The 24,386-nt window shown below is 51.9% G+C and overlaps 1 protein-coding gene across 1 annotated transcript in view; it reads left to right on the forward strand.

The window, feature by feature from the left end:
- LOC149349002 (caskin-2-like) overlaps nucleotides 1–24,030 on the forward strand; it is a 281,321-nt gene extending 257,291 nt beyond the window's left edge. Inside the window, exons 13-15 of the mRNA XM_089541106.1 lie at nucleotides 21,203–21,290; nucleotides 22,273–22,469; nucleotides 23,515–24,030. Coding sequence (XP_089397232.1) covers nucleotides 21,203–21,290; nucleotides 22,273–22,469; nucleotides 23,515–23,733 — 504 coding nt within the window. The 3' untranslated portion in view covers nucleotides 23,734–24,030. The remainder of the gene's footprint in view (nucleotides 1–21,202; nucleotides 21,291–22,272; nucleotides 22,470–23,514) is intronic.
- Nucleotides 24,031–24,386: the final 356 nt, after the last annotated feature.

A 24,386-nucleotide genomic window follows, 5' to 3' on the forward strand; every position in this document is an offset into this window, starting at 1 on the left:
GCTTCTAAAGCTAGAAAACGTGCAGTACAATAAAACGTGGAAGTGAACGACGCCAACTTGCATTTCGGCTCTGGCGACTTCCGGGGCCGAAATTCGGTGCCGACAAGAGCCCGTAACGGGCTTTTCTGCGCCTATACACGTTTCCAAGGAAACGTTCGACGGGCGCGAGCAAGATTTCGCGTGAAAAATGGGCTCACGGGACCTCCTGACACTTGGAATTCTTTACCAGAGGCGAAAAAAAAAAGGGACGTATAAAGGGGGCAAGAAAAGGATAAACAAATCATGAGAAGAAATTCCTGTGATGCATGCCCGTTCTTTGACACGCATTCAACGCGGTTCTAACCTTTGTATTCGAGCGGATTTGGAAGAACGCCCGTCTATTTGAATATTTATTAATTCTCGGTTGGCCGCTTCGTGCCTGAATACAGGGGTTCTGCAGTGCGAAAATGCAACGGATTATCTTTTTGGTCGCATCACAGCGACTTTACTGTGCCATATACCCACCGCAGTGGCTCAGTGGTTACGGCGCTCGGCTGCTGCCTTAAAAATTTTTTTAGACACTCTGTAGACTGTCCATAGACTTCTGTCTGTAAAAATATTGACAAATCCTGGAGAACTGTCTACAGGCAATACAAATGGTATAGACAGTCTAGAGACAATCTATAAATTTTTGGCCATACACAATAGACTGTTTATAGACTTCTGTCTATAAAATCTATAGACCTTCTATAGACAAATCTTAGAGAACAGTCTACAGGCAGTAGAAATGCTATAGACAGTCTAAAGACAATCTATAGATTTATGGCCATACACTTTTAGTAGACTTTTGTGCTTTTAGTCGACTACGAATAGACACAAGTAAATATATTTAGGAAGGCAATAAAGTCTATAAGAAGTCTATATAATGTCTAGACCATTTTTGTAAGGGCTGACCCGAAAGACGCGGGTTCGGTCCCGGCCGCGGCGGTCGAATTTCGATGGAGGCGAAATTCTGGAGGCCCGTGTACTGTGCGATGTCAGCGCACGATAAAAAACCCCAGGTGCTCGAAATTTCCGGAGCCCTTCACTACGGCGTCCCTCATAGCCTGAGTCGCTTTGGGACGTAAACCCCATAAACTGTAAACCAAACCGTTCCATATAGTCGGGTATACCTCAATAGTAAAGGAGCAAATGCCCTGAAAGGAGGCTCTCTAGTATGTGGCGTCGACTGATATCAAACTGTGCCATATATATAGTCGGGTAGCTCCAGAGCAAGAGCGGAAATGTTCTAGTGGCGCTGCGGGTTTTGTACGAATAAAGAAAACAAAGAAAAAAGCAAAAAAGCAGACCGTCCATCCTATGACGTCGACTGATTGTCGTGACGCGGCGCTAAAACCGGTTAACCCTGTCTGGTTAATCCAGACGCTCGTCCTGTCTGCATCTTTTCTGTGTCCTGTCTCCTGCGTAGTTTTATGTCTTCAGAATGTCTTACCAACTAGCCTCTCATCACACACTTCTAGAATCCGAAGTTATCCTCTTTGCACCTGTCAGCTCCCTACCATGCCATGCTAGCAGGTACGGGGGGGTCAAACGTGACGTCATGAAAATCGATGGACGCCATTGGCTGGCGGGCCTCTGTCGAGGAGCATTTGCCGCTTAGCTCTTGAGCTGTCTCGTACTGTGCAGCATAATCTCCAAGCGTTGCAAGCGTGGCTCTGCTCTGCACAGTTCATGTTGCTCATGTTTCGTGCTAGGCTAATTCCCTCTCTGCCCCCGACTACCGCTTTTGTCGAGCAATTGCTGAGCCGTGCCTGGCGTGACGAACTTATTACGCGAGTTCGTGGTCGTGAGCAGACGCTGTAACGTAGCGTGGAGGTTGCGTGATGACGAAAGTGCCTGTCATAAGCAGGCGTCGCGTTTGGGCGTCGAATTCGCCTGTCGTGCCAGGCTGGCGTTCGCGTCACCCGACGGCCCGCGCTTGGCTGTCGCTGTTGCGGCAGGCTTTTAGAGCTTCGAGTGAACGGCTTGCTTTCGCTCTGGTGGCTGCCGCCAATCGCTTATCGGGGCGGAAATTCTGTTCACGCCGTTGTGAGGATCTTTTTGTGTTTAGGCTTGTGGAGGCATTAGTGCACGCGCACGAATCTTCTGTGCGCACTTGTTTTCCGGCATGGTCCCTTAACGGTAGCATACTGGGTTGACAACTGTAGCAGTAATGTAGACAGCATTGAGCAGCTGGATCTTTCTAGCCTCCCTAACGATAAACTGTCCTTAGGTTTCTACCCATATGCGAATCCGTTAGTAGTAAGGAAAATCATTGCATCACCGGCGTAATTTTCTTCAACCGCTTTGTTCTCAAAACGAAGTGTTTGTAAATGGTCGTGTTTTCCCTCTTATATATGACGAGACTTTCTCCTGACTACAGAGGAAGAGGACTGTCCCCTTTCATCTGCCGCTCCATGCCTTGTCACGCTAGCAGGTTCGTGAGAATCGGCCGACGCTATTGGCTGGAATTGGGAGCCTTTGACGAGGAAAATACTCTTTGTTCTTGAGTTGTATCCAAATATTGTCTGATATGGCAACTTTCTCAGCATTTTTTTTAGGCTTGACCCGAGAAAAATTGATATTTTTACTGCTGAATCCACATGTTATGCTCAACGATAGCCAAGCCGTCATCTTCCCGGCACTGCTCCGCCTCTCCATGATGGAGGAACTATCGCAGAGCCACATTTCCCTGTGGGTTATTTGGAGAATCTCTTAAGGTTTATGCGGTTCTAACTGGGGAGGGATAAACACGTTTCCCCCTTTTAACCGCGGCTGATACTGTTCCAGACCGCCGGGACCCCGCCCCGTGGTCGCGTACGCTCCGAGCGCACGCCGAACACGGCGAGCCTTGCTCTGAGGGAACAAAGGAACGACTCACTGGTTGACACAAACAGGGCATTTATTGCTACAACAACAATAACGCCGGCTAGCAACAAAGTACGCTGATGAATCGAGGACGTCCGACTCACCAGCACGGTTACGAGCGAATGTTCGCTCACGCGAGGGCAAGGGATACTCCGCGGCCGGACAGGGCGAGATGCGGGGGAGCGTTCCTCCCCCACGGGGCTTCGCGCCAGCCGGCGAAGAGCGGAGCCTCGCGCCGAACTTCAGCGGGCGTCCCCGTTCCCGTGCCAGAGGGCCGTCTCACCCCCGCGCGCGCGCAGCAAACACGCCATTCGTGGCGCTCGTGGCGCTGCGACGCCGGCGTCCTCCCTTGTTAGTTAAAATAACACGGCTAAGGAGGGTAGAGTGCGGGAAAGCGAACCACAGGGAACAAGTTGAGGGTGCATTGCGAGGAAGCGAACAGGGGACTAGTAAAGCGCGTCTCCACGGGTTTTACCATCCCATCCGGCGACTCCGCTTGTACCTAGCGTCCGTAGTATTGTTCATATACCAACTATACTAACTAATATAGAGCGCAGAAATATAGCCTAAAACATAGTGGCTGTCCTGGCCCTGATGGAGTCGGTGATTCAAGAGTCCGATTTACGTTGGATAATCCTTTGATACCCGAACATTGCCGTGGCCATAAGGGTAGCCTCTAGCTGGTAGGGCGCTCTGCGCTTATACGTGTAGAGGGAAATTGCGCACGTGTCTGTTGGGGGAAATCACCTCCTCATATCACACGTCTAGTTCGTTCTGTACGCATCCGCGTTATTTCGAAATACCGCTAGACACCGCATAGCATTGTTCCCTTTGTTAATGAGTACCTCTTTAAGTCGTCTTTACTTGTGAAACTGTTTATGCCGTCGGGGCTATAACATATATACGGCTTTCGCTCTCGAAAGCGCCATATGGCCGGAAGTCGTTAACTTCGCGCAGCAAATGACATTCACCACCACGGCTGTTTACGGGCAGCATTCAAAAGCGAGCAGCCAGCAACACGAGAGCGTGCACTATGCGCGGCTTACGGCGTGTTGAATATCGCACGCGCGCATGTACGCGTTATTTTTATTTACTTTTATTTATTATCTGATCGCGGCTCTTACGGATGTGTGCGGGTGTTCGAGCGAGGGCACGTTCTGCAAACCGCCTCTGGAAGCCGTCCAATTCGTGCACGCGCATTGGCCGACCGCCTCAATAAGTGGCCGTGATTGATGCCCCCCCCCCCCCCCCCCTCTCGGACCGTCGAAAGGCGGCGTCAAATCGCGGTTGCCGCGCGCATTCTCGCCGACCACGCGGACCGAGAGGGGAGAGGGGGTTTTCGAGCCGTGCAGGTTGTGCCGGCGCGGCCTGGAAGTAATGGCGGTTCACCAACCGAAACCGCATTTTTCGCTCATTTCCTCCCCGCGATGCTTTGGGGGAAGAAAAAAAAAGCCCTGGCACAACAGTTCTTTTAAGTGCGTGCTTACTTTCGGTCGAAACTCTTTCGGTTCGGTGTAATTCCGTGCAGTGGCGCGAAAGGTATACGCAGCCTGCTTGTCGCCTATAGGGATTTGATGAAGACGTGCTTTATAAACCGAAACGTCTTTAAGGCCGAGTGAATTTAGCGAAGACAGCTGCCAATTTTGCGGTGGGGGAAAAGAACGGGGAGTACGTATCGATGTCACCCGCCATGGTGTCTTTAGTGGCTATACTGCGTTTGGCTTCTGAGCTGAAGGTCGCAGGTTCGAATCCCGCCCGTGAAGGGGGGAGGGGGGGGGGGCGGGGGGGGTTGCATTGTTTCAGCTGAAACCGAATACATTTAAATACTCCCGTGTGCTGTGCGATGTCAGCTCACGTCAAAAACTGCACCAGAACTTTGAAATTAACCTGCAGCTCTCCAGTTCTGTACGGCGTCCCTCATAAGCTGTGTTTACATGAATGCGACAGAAGTTTGGTTTTTGTGGTGTTTAACGTCCCAAAGCGACTAAGGCTATGAGAGACGCCGTAGTGAAGGGCTCCGGAAATTTCGACCACCTGGGGTTCTTCAACGTGCACTGACATCGCACAGTACACGGGCCTCTAGAATTTCTCCTCCAAAGAAATTCTAGCCGCCGCGGTCGGGATCGAACCCGCGTCTTTTGGGTCAGCAGCCGAGCACCATAGCCACTGAGCCACCGCGGCGGCGAATGCGACAGAAGTCGACACCCGTTCACTTTTTCAGGGAAAGTGAAAAAACGTCTAGGAAGAGAGTACAGGGCGAGTCGCGCCTTTACTTCTCAAAACGTGCTTTTTCCCTCAAGAAGTGAACTGTAGTCGACTTCTCTAGCGCTCATGTAAACGCGCCTATACTCCAGATGCAGGGTCGGGAAGATAAAGCATGCCGTACCGTACCGTAACCCACTGCACCGTACCGCACAGGAGATCGCGCCTCCATGCACAGTCCTCGTTCCGTGCCGCACTCACAGCATCCTTCCTTTTTCCTGCACTCAACTGGATTGGACGTAGTGCAGGGTTTCAAACGAAAATATGTTTATGAGTCCCATTTATTCTCGCTTGATCGCGCTTTCGCGTATATCTCTCCCGTCCAGGAACAGCTATACGGCGACCTTGAAAAGAACGCCGCGCGACGGAGCGGCGAAATGGTGCCGCCGCTGTGTTGCTTGCCCAACAGGCGGAGCACTTGTTGATCCCCCCCCCCCTTTCTTGAATGCTCTCCCATTGTGTATGCTTGCCGGATGAAATTCGCGATTGAATGGCTCTGCAGAGCCCGGCAGGTCGTTTGGCTTATGAGCTCCGCGCGGAGACAAGAGGCCGCCGCCGTTGGTCCGTTTCAGGACAGATCATTTCCTTTTGAAAGCTGTCCTTGAACCATGAGGGAGCGAGTCGGCGTTGATTGCTGCGCCGACCGGCGAAGCGTTGGGTGATCAAAGGGCGAGCTTGGGAGACGAAATTGCTTCGCGCTGAAAGAGCATGCAGTCGTAAGTGAACAGCCTTGGCATCGACTCGACGTTTTTCTCTCTCTTTCCCTCTCTCCCAGTGCATTGAGTGGGGGCTTAGCCGATGTTATTGCGTCTCTGAGTGCATACATCCTGGGTGCTGGGACGTGCTGGTTAAGTCGGCTGACGTGCCGACCTCGGCGGGCTTAACGTAAATGTGCTTTCAACTCCTTTTAGATTCTTACGACTGAGCACGGAACGAGTTATAAGTTACGTCCTTTTTTTCTGATCTGTGCTTCATACGTAAAGTGTGCGATACTTAGAAGCGTATTCCATGGACGTCTGTGAAATGATGCTGTCGGAAAAATTCGCCTTAACCGAATGATCTAAAGGTGAATCCATGAAAAAAAAAAAAAAATTCTTGAGAGCGCGGTTAATCCATCGGCGCCTGAATGGCGCTTATCCTGTTCGGTAGACGGGGAAACGCTGCTCTCCGAAGTGCGGTGTTACCGCTCATTCGCAGGTGCATCAGTGGCTTGGGGAGTTCTCTCTGCAGCGCTTCCTGAATGGGCATTTCGAGAAACTGTGCCGCATAATATAGTGTAAAACTAAAGTTTAACCTCGTTATAACGAAGTTGAATGGGCAAGTCGATTACTTCGTTATAGCCGTAGCTTCGTTGTAGGCCGTGTTGGCTGAGCTTCCAAGGGGAATCGTCATTCCTTCGTTATAACCACCATTTCGTTATATCCATCATTTAGTTATAAACCGTTTCGTTATAACGAGGTTCGACTGTCTACTATGAGCGCTGTATTCACAAAGCGGGCATGATGGGAAGCCCATGAGGCAAGACTTTCGCAGTGGCCTCCGGAGAGCGAGTTTCTGTTCCCTCATGCCCAAGTCTCCCGGAGCACTCGTGCGCAGCTGTATACAGTTGCTGGTCACGGGGGAAATTCGAGCCCTGTAAGAAAGGAATGCGGTAGCTTCGAGACCCGCAGAGAGCCTTTTCTTGCGTGCTCACTCCTGCGAGACCGAATTTTAGTAGAGGCCGCCGTCCGGCCGTTTGATTCGAAGCTTTTCAATCGCGCGATCTCTGAAACTTTGGTTTTACAACCCGGTCAGTTACAGCGGCCAGCTTCCGGTGGGTGGCACACCGGGAGTACCATGAGCCTCAGCATGGTGACCACGCGGGCAAGTTGATATGAATCAGGCATATTTTGATCCTTCTGTTTGCTGGCACCTACCCCAGGTGGTTGAAATTTCCGGAGATCTTGATCACTACGGCGTCCCTCATAACCTGCAGTCGCTTTGGGACGTTAAACCCCATAAACCAAACCAAACCAATCCTATATGCTTGAGTACCATGAGCTCCGGGCATGTACTTCTAAGGTACACGTCGTGCGACGTTTTTGGCGGCACCTGAGCAGCTCAGCCTGCCGGCGACGGGTGACGTGAGTATTTGTGGCGGTTTTCGAAGCTGCGCTTCTCAGGTCATGGTACGATTAATGAGCTCTGGTGTTAGCGCAGAAACCGCTCTTGAAACTCGTTAACGGAGTGTTAACAAGGCCTAAAATTTCATGGCGCTCCTCTGCAGGCCTTCCTGAAAAAACAGCTGTGCTTGGCTGTTTTTCTTATTCTTTCGAAATCAGGAAAAGGTTTGCCTGGAGAGGAATACAAGAGGTGCCGCTATCTGATGAAAGAAGGGTGGTGCCCTGGGCCGGTCGCTCGGCCCCCGCGTTTCGGAATCCCTCCTTCCTCCTCCTCTCGGCGGTCGCCCACACTGGCGCTTTTTTGGAAGGGAACCCGCTTCGGCGGCTGTGGCGAGTAGGAGGCCTTATTCGCCCGCACGATTCCCCCCTCCCTCTCTTGACCCCTACGCTTCTCTGCGGTGCACGCCTGCTCTCGAAATTCACGTGGGCACACGCCGCTCCGTGTGTCTGTGTGCCTGTGTGTGTATGTGTTTATGCGCGAACATGTGCCGTGCTTTCCGCGCTACTACATGCTGCGCCACCACATGAATTTAGCGTTGCGCGCCGTGTGTTCGCGGTACGGCAAGTAGCTCACTTCGCCGTCATGATTTGACTGATGTAGATTGGACTGAATAAGTTTATTAAGGTCAGGTGAGCGGACTCAACGTTTCCACTGCCTTTGCCGTCTTGTTCGAATGGGGCGCATTAGTGTCACCCGTTACGCTGCAAGACGGCCCGCAAGAAACGGTCACATTACTGTGTGTGCGCCCACTCCGCATCTCCTAACTATTCACGGCGTCGTTTTCAAGCGGTAAACAAGCCGTGGTCGGTAGGTGGAAGGTTCTCAACCCTTACAAAAATTTTCTTTTGACAGTCTATACACTGACCATAGATTTTCGTCTACAATGTCTGTAGATTGGCTCTAGATAAATCCTAGGGAGTAGTCTAGAGGCAGTACAAATTCTATAGGTAGTCTATAGACAATCTATAGATTTATGACCATACACTTTTACTAGACTTTTGTCAATAGAAAATCTATAGACTGTGAATATACAAAAGGAAATAACTATAGGAAGGCATTCGATTCTGGAAGAAATCTATAGACTGTCTATAGACCACATTTATAAGGGCCAAAGCCCCCATCTGTCGTCCGCCCGACTCCGTTCCGTCCGATGTGCGGACTGTGTCCGGAGGAACGCGGTAGTAGACCAGCTCACCGGCGGCCCGACCGCCTCCTCGCGGCCCGCTATTCGACGGCGACGAGTCCTCGACGCTTTGGAGAGCGTGCCCGCAAGCTCGGGCACGTACTACGCATCGTGCACATGCGCTGGATCTCCTTCGGCGCGTCCAGTGTACGTGAGCCGGCGGCCGTCTCCTCGCCGTGCGTGCCGCACCTGCTGCTTCTGCTGGTCCCGCCGCCGTGGTCGCCGGTCGTGCCCGCCTGTCGCTCTCGGACGGCTTCTGGGCGGCGCCCGCCACGCTGTAACCGGCTCCCCGTGTGAAGGGCCTTGCGTGTGCACTTGTTCGTCTTCTTGTGTTTGGTGGGACCCCCCCCCCCCCTCTCTCTCTCTCCGTGTGCGAGCCGGTGTGGGGCTTACTTTTTGGGAAGGGCGCCTCGCCTGTGGCGCTTCAGAGCTTCAGAGTGGACTGTCGCCGGACAGAGGAGCCATCTGGACACCTTGAGGCACCGATGCGACGCACCTCTGGAATTCCCCGACCGTGACGATTCCTTCATCGGATCGATCTGAAGTGAAGACGCACAGGATTGAAACCGGCACACCGGCGCAAGTGCTCATCTCTCGGGAAGCTCTATCTTCCGGGCTGTTGAAAGGGCTTGACCGGCCGTCCGGGCATCGAGACTTGTCTTGCGACGGGAGGCCATAGCAAGTGTGCTGACCGCCGGCGATTGCCGGAGTTTGGATTCAGTGGAACTGGCAGGTGCGGAAGCGAGCCTGGAAGAGAATTTCGTATCGCTGAAATACGCTGAACAGAAGATGGCGGTCCTGGATGCTTGGGATGGGTATCAACGGCCATATGGACATTGGGGCATGGTTGCCGGATACCGGAATTCCGCTCACGTTGCTGTGATGGTTTGAGTCCAGGAACGTGCTAACTAGGCTAGGTGGATAATTTGTTTTCGCCGAAGTGTGCTGGACTGGCAAGGTGCCTCTTGGACGCTTCGGAGCGGTGGTCTGCCGCCAGAACATTTTAGACGAGGCTTTGGAACATTTTGGATGAAGGCCACGAACCTCGAAGGCAGCGACGTCTTCTATGCGGATGAGTTCCAACAAGTGGGCTGTTGATACAGAAATAACCCCGTGTCTTCACTCGCAAAATGGATTTGGGACCTGCCGAAATCCTTTGTCTAGGAGCCTGAGCATTGGAACATCGGTCTCATAAGCATCTGTATCGTCTGCAAACTACTTCGTTCCTGCCGGAGAGCTTGAATACACAGACATCGCGGATTTAATCTACAGGTTGCGGAGGCGTGCACTTGGCTACCCTGTGTGAAGTACTTTGGTGTTTGTGTTTGTGTACTGAACTGTTCCACTGGGAACACAATTCCGCCGAGCACCTGGACCGTGTCATCTCGCGTCGTGTGCCCGCGTTGGAGAGGATTACCGCAGAGTCATACTTCGAGACGCGTTTTATTCTGTGCTCAGTCAACGAGAAAGCGCTTAGGTCTCTTAGGTTTCCCCGGTGGGTGTCTGTAACACGGCTTCAACTTCGTGGCTGCATTCTTGTGGAACTGACTGTCTTGTGTCTTGAGGGAAGAGGTCTTCACCGGATCTAGCGCGTACTGCTTTGAAGCGGTGGTGACTCCCCGCAGCGGTGGCACCTCACGGTGTCACTGTGTAGCTCCGCAGACATAGTAAGGTAGCGCCGTTACTTACTCGTAAATAGACCAGTCTGGTGAAGAGCACGAGGGATACGAAAGGTTAACATCCACTGTTCTAGAGGTTTGTTGAGAAGGCATAGACTGAGGCGTTGAATAGTCACCTGACTGTTTAGCAAGGCAGCCAGGTTCGAGAGGAAAGTTTGTAGCAAGCCCAACGATCCAGCACTGTTGACCGACATCGTATCGGCGTAAAGCCATCGCAACTTCGGACGGTACAAAAACGTAGGAGCAGTTGCGACCAGCTTTTGACGAATTGTTGACTACGCCCCGAAGGCCTCTTTAATACCCCGGCTGCGTTCCGAGCCAGTATTGCAAGCGCAGTGTGTCGATCCAGCTCAACTGGCAACAAGGTTCGCGACGACTCGCAACGCGTCCGCGGGTTAGACTGAAAAGCGAGCCGTCCTGTGTTGACCACACGTCTGCGGCTTGCATGTCCCGTCGCGTCTGTTGATCGACCTCGCGACGCCGGCTTTCCACGTCCTGGACCGCGATCGTTCCGCGGGACTGTTTGCATCTCCCAAGATCAAAGTCCTGCGCGCGTTGGCCAACTGTAGCAGCTACACGTCCGTCGCGTGACAACCACCCGACGCTCCCTCCGTGCAAGCGTGTTTACAGCGCGCGACCTCATCCAAAGTCGAGAGCGTAGCGCGCGTTCCGTTCCCCAGGCCGCTTCGTCGTTGCTTTCGCTCATGCACGGGTAGTAGTACATCACATAGCGACTGCGTGGTATGCTGGCCAACGCCTCGTGTGAGCCGAGCGGATTTCGCAAGGACCTTCCGCGCCCCTTCTGGTGGTAGCGCGCACCTTGAGGAGTCGGCGGCGAAGGCATCCTCCTTTGCGCAACGGCGTGGTCCGATCACGCTTCGTCACCGTCGGTTCCGACCCGGCAGTCTGCTTCGGGCGTCGGGGAGCTCCGGACTCTGCTGTCCTCTGTGGAAGAACGAGAACGATTTACCGACCACTGGAAACCCGGCTGCCTGAATTCGTGCCTCTCTGCTGTGTCCCCCCCCCCCCCCCCCCCGCCTTCTCTATTTTTTTTTTTGCTTTTGTGAGAAGTTGTGTGCGAGTCTGCCCACCGGTGCTGTTTAATGTGGCGCTATAGGTTGAAAGTCATTTGAATCGTGTCCCTGATTCGTGGCGCTCTGCGACAGGATATACCTGGTGATCGCGTGCTCTTTCGAATTTTGTGACCACCCTCCTGGACATACCTGACTCCTCGGACAGTCCGACCGGTCGTAATGTGCTGACGTCCGAAGCTCTTCTTCAATGTACGTGGACCCTGTGGGAGAATGTGACCACTTTGCGCCGGCGGCAAGGTCAGAGCCGAGAAGACCTGCGATAGTCCAGCGTTGAATGACAGCAGCGGTAAACCAGCGACATATACAGGATACCACAAGAAGTACGGAAGACAACCGCTGGATACTGGATGACAGACAACTGCTTACAAGACAACAGACACCTAGCAATAAGCTAAGGAACGTTCAGTTTATTGTGAAAATGAGAGCCCCCTCTTTCGCAGAGTGGAGGTAGGGCGCTGTGAATCCGTCGTGCAGTATTCACCTCGTGGTCAAGATGTTGACTAGCCGGCTCGAAGACCTCGAGTGGGCCCGGGCGGCCGAGCCCGACGGCGCCTTCTCTGCGTACTTCCTGCCCCTTGAGCACCGCAGCCACAGCTTTGTGGACCTGTGCGGAGCCACCAGCCAGGGCGTGCTCTGCTACCCCAGCGTGCGGCAGCAGCAGCGTAGCCGCGACGACGCGGACGACAATGTGTCTCGCAAGAGCGTCCACCTGTCCCGGCGCCGCTCCACCGCCGGGGTGTTCCGACGCGGGCTCAAGATTCTGCGGCGAAGCTTCAGCGCCGAGAACGGCGCGAAGCTGGGCGTGAGTAGAGGGCTGTGCCAGAAGGGTCTGGGTACATGCAGCGGCAGCCGTTTTGTTGTCTGCGGAGCTGTGCTCAAGGCCGCCGGCGTGCCTGAAGCGATTCTCTCCTCCTGCCCCTGCATGCTTGCGCTCCTGATAGGTTCGCCCTGAGCAACAAAATGGCGCCCGTGACGAATGTATAGTTTGTAATTAGTTGCCGTCCAAAAGTTCATTGCTCCTTCCTCTGGTTGAGCTGAGTGTCTATAGCCATAGCGAAGAGAGACAGCGCGGCAGGGACAGGACATACACTCTAAGCAGAAGGGAGTAAAAAGGGATAATCCATCCTCTAGCGCACTTCCTATTATGAAATGGAGTGCGCTGGAGGACGGATTAGTCCCTTTTTACTTCCATATAAACGTATTCGTGTTTAGAACGTAGTGAGATAAACTTAGTGTCCTTGTCTCTCCTGCGTCGTATCTGTTATGTCACACCAACTAGCCCAATGTGCCGCCTCTAGTCGTACCTTTATATAACTCGCGGAGGATACTCGTTGCGTCATTGAGCTGATGTATGCTTCGTTTGTTTGTAGCAGTTGTGGGAGCGGGGTTCTTCTGGAAATTTTTCAGCAGGATTAAAACTGAAGGCACAGCGCACGAAAGACAGGACTAAGGTTGGGACAAACACGAAAGTACGCACGAAAGTAGTCGCAAGTCAGCGCTGTGTTTGTCCCTACCTTAGTCCTGTCTTTCGTGCGCTGTGCCTTCAGCTTTAACAATGTACCGGCTAGCCTAAACAAATACCTTAGTGCAATACTTTTCAGCAGGATGCTTTCACTCTCTTCGCTTAGTGCTAAGGAAGGGGCGGCTAGGATAAGCATGGCGACCGTTGCTTGACGAGGCCGCGCCTCCCGCCACTCATTGACTGACTATACAGTTGCTCACCTCGGGAATGAAGACATGCTGGCAGACGTAATGCTGAACACTGAAGAAATAAACATCCGTGAAAGTGGGGACAGGAAAGCGCACGAGTGTGTACCGGCCCCTGGCGGGCAGTGCAAGCCTCCAAGCTTCAAGCGCACCCATGGAGCGCAGTATAACACGCGGTGGGAGCAAGATTTCGCATAAATGGCCGCGTCGCTCCTCAGCTCGACTGGCACCGCGGGGTTAAGCGCTGAGCCAATTATCGATAGCCCCGCGGCGCGAGTGCTGATCGAGCATCGCATTCTCTTCAGACGGTCTACCACGCGTTCGCGCGATAGGGAATCTCACTGCGGCGCCCCGATGCCCCTCGCAGATAGCGGCGTCCGCACGCGGAGGCGCCTATCGCTGTATGCAAAGGCAGCACGCTGGCTCCGTGCGCGCGCCTAGCGTGCGACCCGCTCGTTCCTGCCGGCGCTTGCGTAAAAGCGATGAGGGGGGGAAATGCGAGTGGGCTTCCCTTGGCGGCGGCTGATGACGACGGCGACCTTGGAGGTGAGGGGAGGGGTCTCGACGGGGGCGTCGTTATGCAGGGTGCCGCGCTCGATCGGGCGCCGGTGACACGCGCGGCCCGGTCTTTCCCCGGAGCCACGTATATCGTCGTCGTCTCTCTTCTACCTGGGTGTGGGTCGCGCTGGCGCGGCTGGCTAGCGGAGGCACCGTGGGCGCGACCTCTGCGACGCGGTATTCGAGGTTTCGCTCTTTGTCGAGCCGTCTCCTCAACACCAGGTGGTGGTAGCGCGCGCCTCCTTCGCGATTGTGCTCTCACTGCGGCGTCGTTTCGGCGCGAACCTTGCGAAAAACGCCCCCGAGATGCCTTTAACGTTGCTTTGTATCTTAAACGAGGGCGAGGATTGGAAGCGAAGACACCTTCTCGCGGGACGAAAAAAATCAGGGGGCACTTTGGCTCTCTGAAGTGCTGCAAGGCGAAAGCCTTTCCTGGTGCACTGTTTGGCATTGGCTGCGAGACTGTTTGAGCTGTACGAGTGCTTTATTTGACTACACATTACAACTACACACTTTGACTGCTTCTTTAGCATGACTCTCTATCTGCTTCGATGAGTTCGGTTGTATCCATGACTCTTTTCGCAGTAATGAGGCATGTGGTCACCCACGGTCGCCTTACGCCCCCTGCCGGAGCGGATGACAACTGTTTTATTAGTGTTCGTCTGCTCCAAAAGGGGGCGTCGGGCATCCGTGGATGACCTCATTACTGCGAATCCGCGCACTCTGACGTCATAACCATTTCGACCAACCGAAAAGCGTGACACGTACCTCTGCTGACAACCTTCTGTCGACAACGATGAGGCATTAAAGGCTTTCGCCTTAAAACGCCCCCGAGGTGACGCTAACGTCGCTTTGAATCTTAAACGAGGGTGGGAATTGAAAGCGAAGACACCTTCGCGCGGGACGAATACGCGCTCGTATAATGGGCGGCCATCTGTTTCGGCGCTTACGCGGCCCCGTGGCCGCTTGCTTGCGTGGTCGCCTCGATCCCGTTCCCGCCGCGGCGCGGCTGAAGATCGCCCGATTTCTGAACTCCCACGCGCTCCGGGCCCCTTTCGTCGGCCGGGCGTTGTGGTGCGCTCGGCCATATGCGTGTTGTGGCCGTGGGCGACTGTGTTGTGATGCCGGCCGGTTCCTTATGCTGCCACTTGTTCCTCCTCCTATCTTTTTCCTCGTGTCGATTCGTAATGAGAAGCATTTTTTATCTGTTGTCGTTTCTGTTTCGTTTTTGTCGGCTGGGTCTTCGCGGTGCGGTGTGACCTGGTTGTACGGTGGCTGCATCCCTGATGTTTCGTCAGTCATGAATTTCAGGGCCGTGTAGTCGTTTGTCGGGTCGAAGCGCAGTCTGAAGTTGTACTTGAGCGACGAAAGATGCTATACAGCTGGCTTTGGGGCCCATCATAATGGCCATGTTGGCTGGGCGATGCAAGTACCTTCAATAACAGAACTCGTATGTTACAACGTCGACGAATGATGATGTACGGCTGGCGTTAGGGCCCATCCGTAATGGCAAACTTGGCTGGGCGATGCAGGGTCAGAACCTCAGATCACAGAATTGCTACGTTACAGCGGCGTTGCCAATTCGTTGAAGGCAGCCGAAGTTTATCCTGCAATGACGAAATAGAGGAAAAACTCATCCACGCGCCTCGATTGAATGGACCCCTGTGCTAACGTTTTTTCCTTCTTCAATATGTGTTTCCGCTCTGGACTCCGAAACAAAAATTGTATTTGGCAATTACAGGTTTGACCTGAGGAAAAAGGGATGCGAAGGGCAGTGACAATTATAGATGCTTTGACAGTATCCTCTCGGGCTTACTTTGGGGAACAGCTAAGAGCAGTACTGGCTTAGTTGACAAGGAAGAAAATGTGCCTGACCGATCCGTGGACGTACCTGTCGCGAAGTGCTTTGCCAGCTTACGTCGCCAGGTTACGCGCATGCGCAGGACGTTACTGAAAAGAAGGGCCATTCTGGAAACTGGCTTTCAGGGCCGAGCGTTGTCTTTCAGCGCCCCTGATGGTGGAGGCGTCGCTCGTTGCGAGAGCGAGATTTGAGCGCCCGGCAGATTGAGAGCGGTCCCTGTTCGCTCGTACACTGTACCCGCTTACAAGGCGGGAACGCGTTCTACACGTACACCGGCCGATTAGGCTTGCGGATCGGGGCGCGTGATATCGGCCAGCGTGTTTGCGTCGCGAGTTCGTTGTGTATCTCGCGATGCGGCTTGCTGACATTTGCCACGGTCGTAAAGCTATTTCTGTCCCGTCGGCCTCGCCGTGATTCGGTTTGGTTTGCTTTTGGTCTGCGAGATACCCCGCTTTTACCTCGATACCCGCACGGGCGTCGCTTTCTGTCCCCTCTGTGCCAGCCATTGGGAGAGATAGACTTCTTACGACTCCTCAGTGATTGTAAACAAACAAAGAACTACAAAACATCGTGGGGTATTAGGCGGATACCGGCTGTCTTCAGTGGATGGCAACATATCGCTGGAACATGGAAATCTCTGATTGGTGGTGCTGGGGTAAGGAGAGCGAATCTCTTTACCTCGACCTTTAGAATGGACAGATTGTGCAAGTCGTGTTTTAGTGCGAAAGCGCTACTTCGCGAAGTCGAGCCGGCTCACCGAATTTCTGTGAAGCTTGAACTTGAAGGTGACCTTGGCAAAACTTAGCATAGCAACAACCCATGCCGAAACGAAATAAATATTGCCGCGACTGGAATTTGAACCCGCGTTGCGGCGGGAACAGATCAGCTTTGCTGGCCAGTGAACGAGGGCACTGCTTGGGCTATCGCCGCAGCCGATCACGTCTCGTGTGGAACTGCAAAACACTTTCGCGCTCTGCATTGCACATCGTCGTCTTCATCAACGTCAAACTGCGGCGCGAGGGTATCAGGATGCTGAACAGGGCAAGTTGGAGAGGATGCATGTTTGGAAAAAACCAGCGCGAAAGAAGAACGGGACGGAAGCTGTGTTGCCTTGCTTCCGTCCCGTTGTTCTTTCCCGTTGATTTTTTCCAAATGTGCAGCTTAAAAGCCGCCGTTTTGGCTTACTGGTTTTGCTGCTCGGCTGCTGACCGGAAAGACGCGGGTTAGTCAAATTTCGATGCAGGCGTAATTCTATAGAGGCCCGTGTGCTGTGCGATGTCAGTGCTCGTTAAGGAACCCCAGGTGGTCGAAATTTCCGGAGCCCTCCACTAACGGCGTCCCTCACTGCCTGAGTCTCTTCGGGACGCTAAACACCATAAACCATTAAATCAGCCTTACCTCGATGAGAGCTTAACCAGAGCTAATATCGTCGCCAGACGTGCCCAGAAGAGGGAGACCATGAGCAAACCAGGCTAAGCGCATGCTGTCACACGTCTGCTCGTTTTAGCAACGTGAAAACCGTACCGCTCTTTGATAGTGTCCAAGTGCACCTCTTCTGTTGTCTGCTACTCACTGCGGATAATTTCTTTCTTAGATCGTGATGGGTGGTGAGAAAGATTGTACTAATATTGTTCTCATGTGCTGCCGTTAATCGGCCCCCGATAATAGGGAATCACTGTCTCCCTTATAGAAGGCAAGGACGTGCGCAAAACCGATATAAATTAAAAGCGCCGCAAATTGTGCAAAAGTGCGCGCTTTGCGGAAGTTGTCAACAGCACGGGAACAATAATAGGCATCGAGCGTTGTCACCCTTATTTCCAGTGCCCCCTCCCATTCGATTGTTTGTTCTTTTAGACAGCGCTCCACGCTGCCATCTGCCGTCTCTCTGTTCCCTCCGCGAGTGAGACAGCGTCGCTTATGACAAAGAGTTTGACGTGCAGCCCGACCTTATTTTATTACAGTTTCTATGTTGGATCGTGCCTGGTCTCTCCGTTCGCGCGGGCTGTGTTTTTCTAATGCGTCGTCTGCCGGCGTTGTCTTCCGTGGGCGACTGTTTTTGTCGCAGTCGGTTCCCTATATGCGCCTCCGCCCTTTGCCCGCCTTTTTCTTCTGTGCCCGCCGTCATAAACTTTTACGCCGCCGTCTCTGCTGCTGCTGCTTGCCTCCGTTTTCGGTTCTGCCTCCTTGGTGGATATTGGCTCCTCTGCCTTTTTTTTTTTCTTCCACGTCTCGCGTGTGACCCAGATACGCCCCTCGCTCCCCTGCCGATGTCATCTGGCGCTCGCGATGCTCGGATTAGGCCCTCCGCCTCCGCTCTGTAGCGTCCTCTTCGCCGCGCACAGCTGTCCGAGGGCCGGGTGGAAGGCCACTGCTTCTTTCATACTTCGCTGCTTCTTTCGTTGTTTCTTTGCTTCCTCTTCGTTGATTCCTTGTTGATTCTTCGTTGCTTCCTTGTTGCTTTTCGCTGGTTCTGTGTTCTTCGTTGACTCTTTATTAATTCTTTGTTAATTTCCGTTGATTTCTTGTTACTTCTTTGCTGATTCCTTATTACTTCTTTGTTGATTCTTTGATGGGTCTTTCATTGATTCTCTGTTGATTCCTTGTTGCTTCTTTGTTACTTTCTTGTTGATTCTTTGTTGCTTATTTGGTGATTATTTGATGGGTCTTCCGTTGATTCTTTGTCGCTTCTTTGTTGATTCCTTGTTGCTTCGTTGTTGATTCTTAGTTGCTTCTTTGTTGATTCCTTGTTGCTTCGTTGTTGATTCCTTGTTGCTTTGTTGCTGATTCTTTGTTGCTTATTTGCTGATTCTATGATGGGTATTCCGTCGATTCTTTGTTGGTTCTTCGTTGATTCTTGGCTCCTTCGTTGCTTCCTTGGTTGCTTATTTTTCCCTTTTTCCTCTCCGTGTGTCGGCCCTTCCCGAAGGCGAGGAGTGAAGGTTCTGGCAGCACGTGTGCTGGGGCGACGCGATCTCCGCGCATGCTGCTGGGACGAGCAGATACTGTTGCTCGCTTCTGCAAACGGAGGGGCGCGTTTCGGAAGGGAGATCGAAGGAAAGCTTGCACCAAACACCTGTTCGGTTCACAGGCGTGTGTGGAAGTGCGCATGCGCGAACAAGCGCACGCACGCGGTTCGTAGCTTACTGTACAAACGCGGATTAAGGCCGTCGCTGGGGTCCTCGGAACAGCGGCGCCTGAAATGTAGCCATTGTTTGTGGTTCTTGCGCTCTCACGCGGGGCGCTTTCGTTTTTGTAGGTGATATGGGCGGCCGTATATAGGCCGTGCATTCGACAGATCGCGGCACTCGGCCGTTAGGTGAATCATCACGTGACCATTGCGTGCACGTGGTCTGGTGAGTCGTGTTGAGAGGCTAAACGTCTCTTCCGTCGGCGTCTCACGGGTGTCGTCTAACTTCACTAAAGAGGAAAGTTGGAGCAGTTGATGCTTGGAGAATGGCTGCGACATGGCTACTGAGCGAAAAAGCATAAGGCACCGTGTAAAGGAACTCACGGGACACGCGTCGCTCACGGAACTCGGCGCTAGCGGTCTGTTCCGTGCGTTCTTATACGCGGTCCCTTGTGTTTTGCGCGCTATAGTAACCTTGCCACGTAATCCTCCGCAGGTGCGATATGAGACGACACCGGTCGAGCGTTAAAGCGTACAGGATGCGGCAGGCTATCGCCTGTCGCTTTCTGTGCGTTTTGCCCCTGTGCTTGCAGTGTTCGTTCCTAGGCATACACGTTTCAATAGACACTTTTAGTTTGGCGTACGCAGTAAGCTTCCACACGCATCGCTTACTGCGTTGCGTGCACTGCAAATAGTGTAAACACGACACTTTTAGCTGGCCGTGCCATAGCGTCCCTCGGGCACGCATAAGCGGTACCGCCATCTATTGACAAGACGCCAAAGCACATCAACGCTGTGTTGAAGAAATTTTCATCCGTAGCAACTGACAATTAGGGTGGGTGCACTGCGATCCTTTTTCCTTCCAGCAAGAAAAAACTATGCGAACAGAACAAAATGTAACAAGTGACTAAAAGCTAGACAACTGCTTCGCAAGGTGTCGTTCTTGCGAGGTAAACACAGTGCTAGGGTGGCTAGACTGCCACCCTAACAGGGCATTTAGTTAGGCCTAAGAGCTTGAAAATCGCCAAATGATCTGAAAAACCGGGGCTAGTTATCACTAATACCTCTACGCGTGGGCGAGAGTGTGCGAAATAAAAGCGAACCGCTACCATTTGAGCGAACTATCGCGTCAAAAAATCCAGCGGTGACATGCATTTATTCCGAAGCGGGCGAGCAGGGCGCCGCCATCTTGCCAACGCAACCCGTGACGTGCCCGTAGAGCACGCACGCAACGACACGATACGTGCTTACGTACGCAAGCGGCCCAGCGGTACGGAACGCATGCGCACTCGCGACCCGCAACGTTCCTGCGTACGTAAGCCCGTTCCGTACGGCGAACTATAAGTGTCTAATGGTCGCCCGTTTTCTTATCACTTCATGAGCGCCGTTGTCTGCTCGGCCGCTGCTTTCCAGAAAGCTGCTTGAGCATTTAAGGCAACCTCCCGCGCAGTACGTTGGTCGCCCACATACAGAGAACGGGTTCATGTTCCTCGGCGCTTCTCACGGACCGAATAGAGCGGTGGGGTGTTTGACTTACACGGGATTCCAAGGAAATTTCTTTGTGCAAGGACTGCTGCTGTATTCAAGAGGATTAAGCCACCGCGGTGGCTCAGTCTTCATTATAGTGGTCGGCTGTTGTCCCGAAAGACGCGGATTCCATGCCGGCCGCAGCGGCCGAATTTTGATGGAGGCTTTGGGGCGTTAAACCAAAGCCTCCCAGAACTCTGAATAACTCTGAGAACTGAATTTTCAGAGTTACATGCAATACAACACAACGCACCCACCCGTAACAAACACGAAAGAACTATCTTGATGCCACGATGCCGAACAAAAGCATATTCTTGTTCCTTCTTTCCACGCACCATTTCCGAATGGAACAGACTGCCAAGCGATATCACCAACCTGGTATCTTCAGCATCTTTCTTGTCTGCTGTTTCGTCTCGTGTATCGCAGTAGCGCGTCTAGTACACAGTGTATTTCGGTTTCCTTGTTTTTATTCTGTTCACTTAGTTCGACGTCGGATGATTTGCCTGTACTTTTTTTGCTTCCCGTTGGTCTTATTCAATTTTGTCCTCGTACTGTAATCGCCCTTTGTTGCTGTTATTTCGTTGTTACTGCTTTGTATTTATTTTTATCTTTCTGCACTCCTGCCTTGACCGCCAAAGGGCAGTCGGCAGTATTTATGAAATAAAATAAATAAATAAACCCCGTAAACCAAAAGTATGCATATTCAGGGAGATTAATGTTTGGCGTTGCGCCATTTCAGAGATTTTAATAAATCCGCCGTGATGATTCAGTGGCTTTGACTCTCGGCTGCTGATCCCTACGGGAAATCCATCCAGCCAATGGCGTCCATCGATTGTTATGGTATCGTGCTTAATCACTGCTAGTGTGACACCGTGGGGGCTTGCGGGTGCAAAGGGATTAATAACGCATTAGGTGGATTAGCCGCGATGTCACGACAACTGGCGGACGCCATTGAACGGAGGACATCTTTTGAGGGGCATTCGCCGCTCCGTTCTTGAGTTGTATCCCACTGTACCGGTTTGGATTGGGCTAGGGTGGGCGAGGTTTTGCTCACGAAGGTGTGCTTTGTTAAATTGACGACACTTTCCTTGACTGGGCGCAGGCTTTTCCAGGAGGGCTGCTCACATTGGTATTTTTTTTTCCTCTTCCCTCCAGATGGCACCCTTGTCGAGACCCCAGAGTCACCCGGGAACTCCGGTCGGCATGCCCACCACGCCTCTGCCGCCCGGACTGCCCCCCTCCGGTGAGTCTGCTAACTTAAGTGCTGAAATATTGCCGCTTAAATAATACCCTCCCCCCCCCCCCCTCCCCCGGAACGTAGCCGGATTGAATTGGTGGCTCAAAACACAATTTCAGAATGACAGTGCTGGTGGAGCTGGACTCACACACATCGCAGTTGTCTGTCTTCCTTAATCTCGCCCGTTGTCTGGCAACGCTGTGCTTCTCAAAATGTGTCAAAACCAACTCGCCCAGCAACATACCTATATAGCTCTGACTTAAAGCGGTGTATAACGCCCATGCGTAAAAGATTATTGCCCCTCAATTTGTACGCAAAGTTTGTTCAGCCGTTGACTTACAAATAACACACAGTAAGCAGCCCACCGGTGTCAAAGCGTGAACAGCGGTAAAGAGATGCAGTGCGTATGAGTGAAGAAGCCGAGATATTACTGGCGCTTCTGGAATGAATACCTAGGATATTTCAGGAGATCTGGTCCCATGTAACCCGTTGTCCGGGTGCTAGAGAATGTAATACTGCAACCAAACAGAGGTCGACTGTTACTGCACTTGCACCGCTTCGCGGTTTGCGTGTGATCAGTGACGCGCTAAAAAAACTGTGAGATCATTGTGGCTAGCCGCATTGGAGCAGTGCGGACGCAAAACGTCCACATACTGTATTGACGTCCGTGACTGTTCTGACGTCCGTGTACTATAACGACGTCCATGGCTATTTTGACGTCTAAGTGTATTTTTTCGCGTTTCTTCGCGTCTGATTAAGTAACTAATTGCACCTCATCAACCAAATTTTTTCCACGGCAACATTTTATCACGCACTATCTGCCACAATCACACTTTCACTCATTTATCTTCAGAGAACGACGTAATCGTGCGGGCAAAATTGCGGGCACTTTTCGCTGACGCGACGGAGCCATATATAATGCTCTCGCATTAACAAGCGAACGACGAGTGCGTGGCTGAGTGGTGGAGTGTGTGTTTGTGTGTCGCAGGTGGCGGTGGGGGCCGGGTGTGTTTCATCGGGGGCGGTGGAGGTTCGCTGGACTGTGACAGCGGTGTAACGAGTGTGAGCAGCGGCAGCAACCCCGGCCGCGACAGCCCCAGCGGCGGAAGCGTCGAGTCCCGACACAGCAGCTCGAGCCTGGACTCGGGCAGGGGCTCCTCATCCAGCTCCTCCGCGGACTCAAAGGTACTTAGTATGCCACGGGACCGCGGAAAATGGAAGAGGGCTGGGGAATTCGTCCCCCCCTCCCCCCCAAAAAACAAACAAATATACTAAGCAGATTTGGAGTCTAACCATGTTTTTAACATAGCTCTTATAAAAATGGTCTATAGACAGTCTATGGACTTCTTATAGACTCTATTGCCTTCCTATCTCTCTAGACTCTATAGACTTTAGTTTGTATGTTCATAGTCTATAGACGGTCTATGGAGTATGAACATACAAACTAAATTCTATAGAGTCTAGAGAGATAGGAAGGCAATAGAGTCTATATGAAGTCCATAGACTTCAATAGACCATTTTTATAAGGGCTATGTTCAAAACATATGGTTAGACTCCAAATCTGCTTAGACTCTAGGCTCTATAGACTCTAGTTTGTCTGTTCATAGTCTATAGATGGTCTATGGACAAAAGTCTACTAAAATGTTTGCCTGTAGAAAGTCTATAGACTTTATAGACAGAAGACTATGGAAAGTCTGTAGACTGTGTAAAAATGTTTGCAATCGAGGTTTTGAACGTCCAGGACTTTCTATGTTACTGTCCCTTCTAAGTTAAAAAAAGTCACGTGTAAAAGAAATCACACTCTAAATGGCAAACGACTTCTACAACTGCGTATGGTTAAGGTGATGGAAATCAAACCAGTTTCTGAAGCCGCGAAACTGTGAAAGCGTCATGCACGCACAATAATAATCCTTACAAACATTTTTATACAGTCTATATACGATCCATAGACTTCTGACTATAAAGTCTATAGACTCTCTAGAGACAAATCCTAGAGAACAGTCTGTAGGCGATACAAATCCTATGGACAGTCTATAGACAATCTATAGATTTATGGCCATACACGTTTAGTAGACTTGTCTATAGACAGACGATGAATAGATGAAAAGGGGCATCTATAGGAGGGCAATAGAGGCTGTAAGAACTCTATAGACTGTCTATAGGCCATATTTGTAAGGGAATAGGGAAATGAGTAGCGCAATCCTAAACCGTTCCATGATCGTTGGCGCAGGTGGCGCACCGGCTGTCGACGGGCAGCCACGGTTCGTCCAGCAGCCTGACGCTGACGAGCAGCGTGGGCAGCCACATGAGCAGCCTGACTCCCGAAGTGGTGGTCCTCTCCCCGCTCAACGTGGCCGGACTGCTCGTCAACGGCGTGGCGGTGCGTGTCCTCAGCCCTTCTTGCTCTTTTCTCCTCTTTCAGCTTCAAAGAAGCGCCGATGACGAGTAGAGGTCGTCATGTGTCGACAGGGTACCGCGCTCTTGATCACAGAGACACCACTCTTATCGAAATGCTTTTCCAGCTGAAACGAAGGTGAAGAAGGACTACTTTTTTTGTTTGATTCTTCCAAATTGCGTTTCTTACGTTCTGTCCACACCCTTACCGCCTGACCTGTAGGCCTCGCACTTTTTTTTATAGAACATTCGGCCATCTTGCCTTTGGCAACATAGGTATGTGGGAAAGCGCTCTTGCGGAATTTTGAGTATCCCCTATTGAACGAACAGTAAAATTAATGGAACTGATTCATTAATAATATTCATACATAATTATAAGCGGTTAATTATTAGTAATAACACGCGATTAATTAATAATTAAAAGTGAATTTATTTTTGTACTATTTTAATTATTAATTAATAATTATTATCAATGATTCCTTAATTACTAAGCAGTAGAGGAGGTAACAGAACTTGAAACGCTTTCGCATTTGCGCACGTAAGGAGTCTTATGTGCGCTCTCAATTTTTTTTTGCCTGCCCTCGTGCGGATTTGATTAAGCCCGGCAGTTAGCGAAACGCAATTTTTCATTAAGCTCCTCCGCAGCGGACCGCGTCTCCTGCCTTCCCTTCCGTCCCCTCCCTGGGAAATCCTCTTCGTACGAACAAC

The sequence above is a fragment of the Amblyomma mixtum genome, chromosome 4, assembly GCF_055824585.1.
Source record: "Amblyomma mixtum isolate Tamu chromosome 4, ASM5582458v1, whole genome shotgun sequence".
Classification (NCBI taxonomy): domain Eukaryota; kingdom Metazoa; phylum Arthropoda; class Arachnida; order Ixodida; family Ixodidae; genus Amblyomma; species Amblyomma mixtum.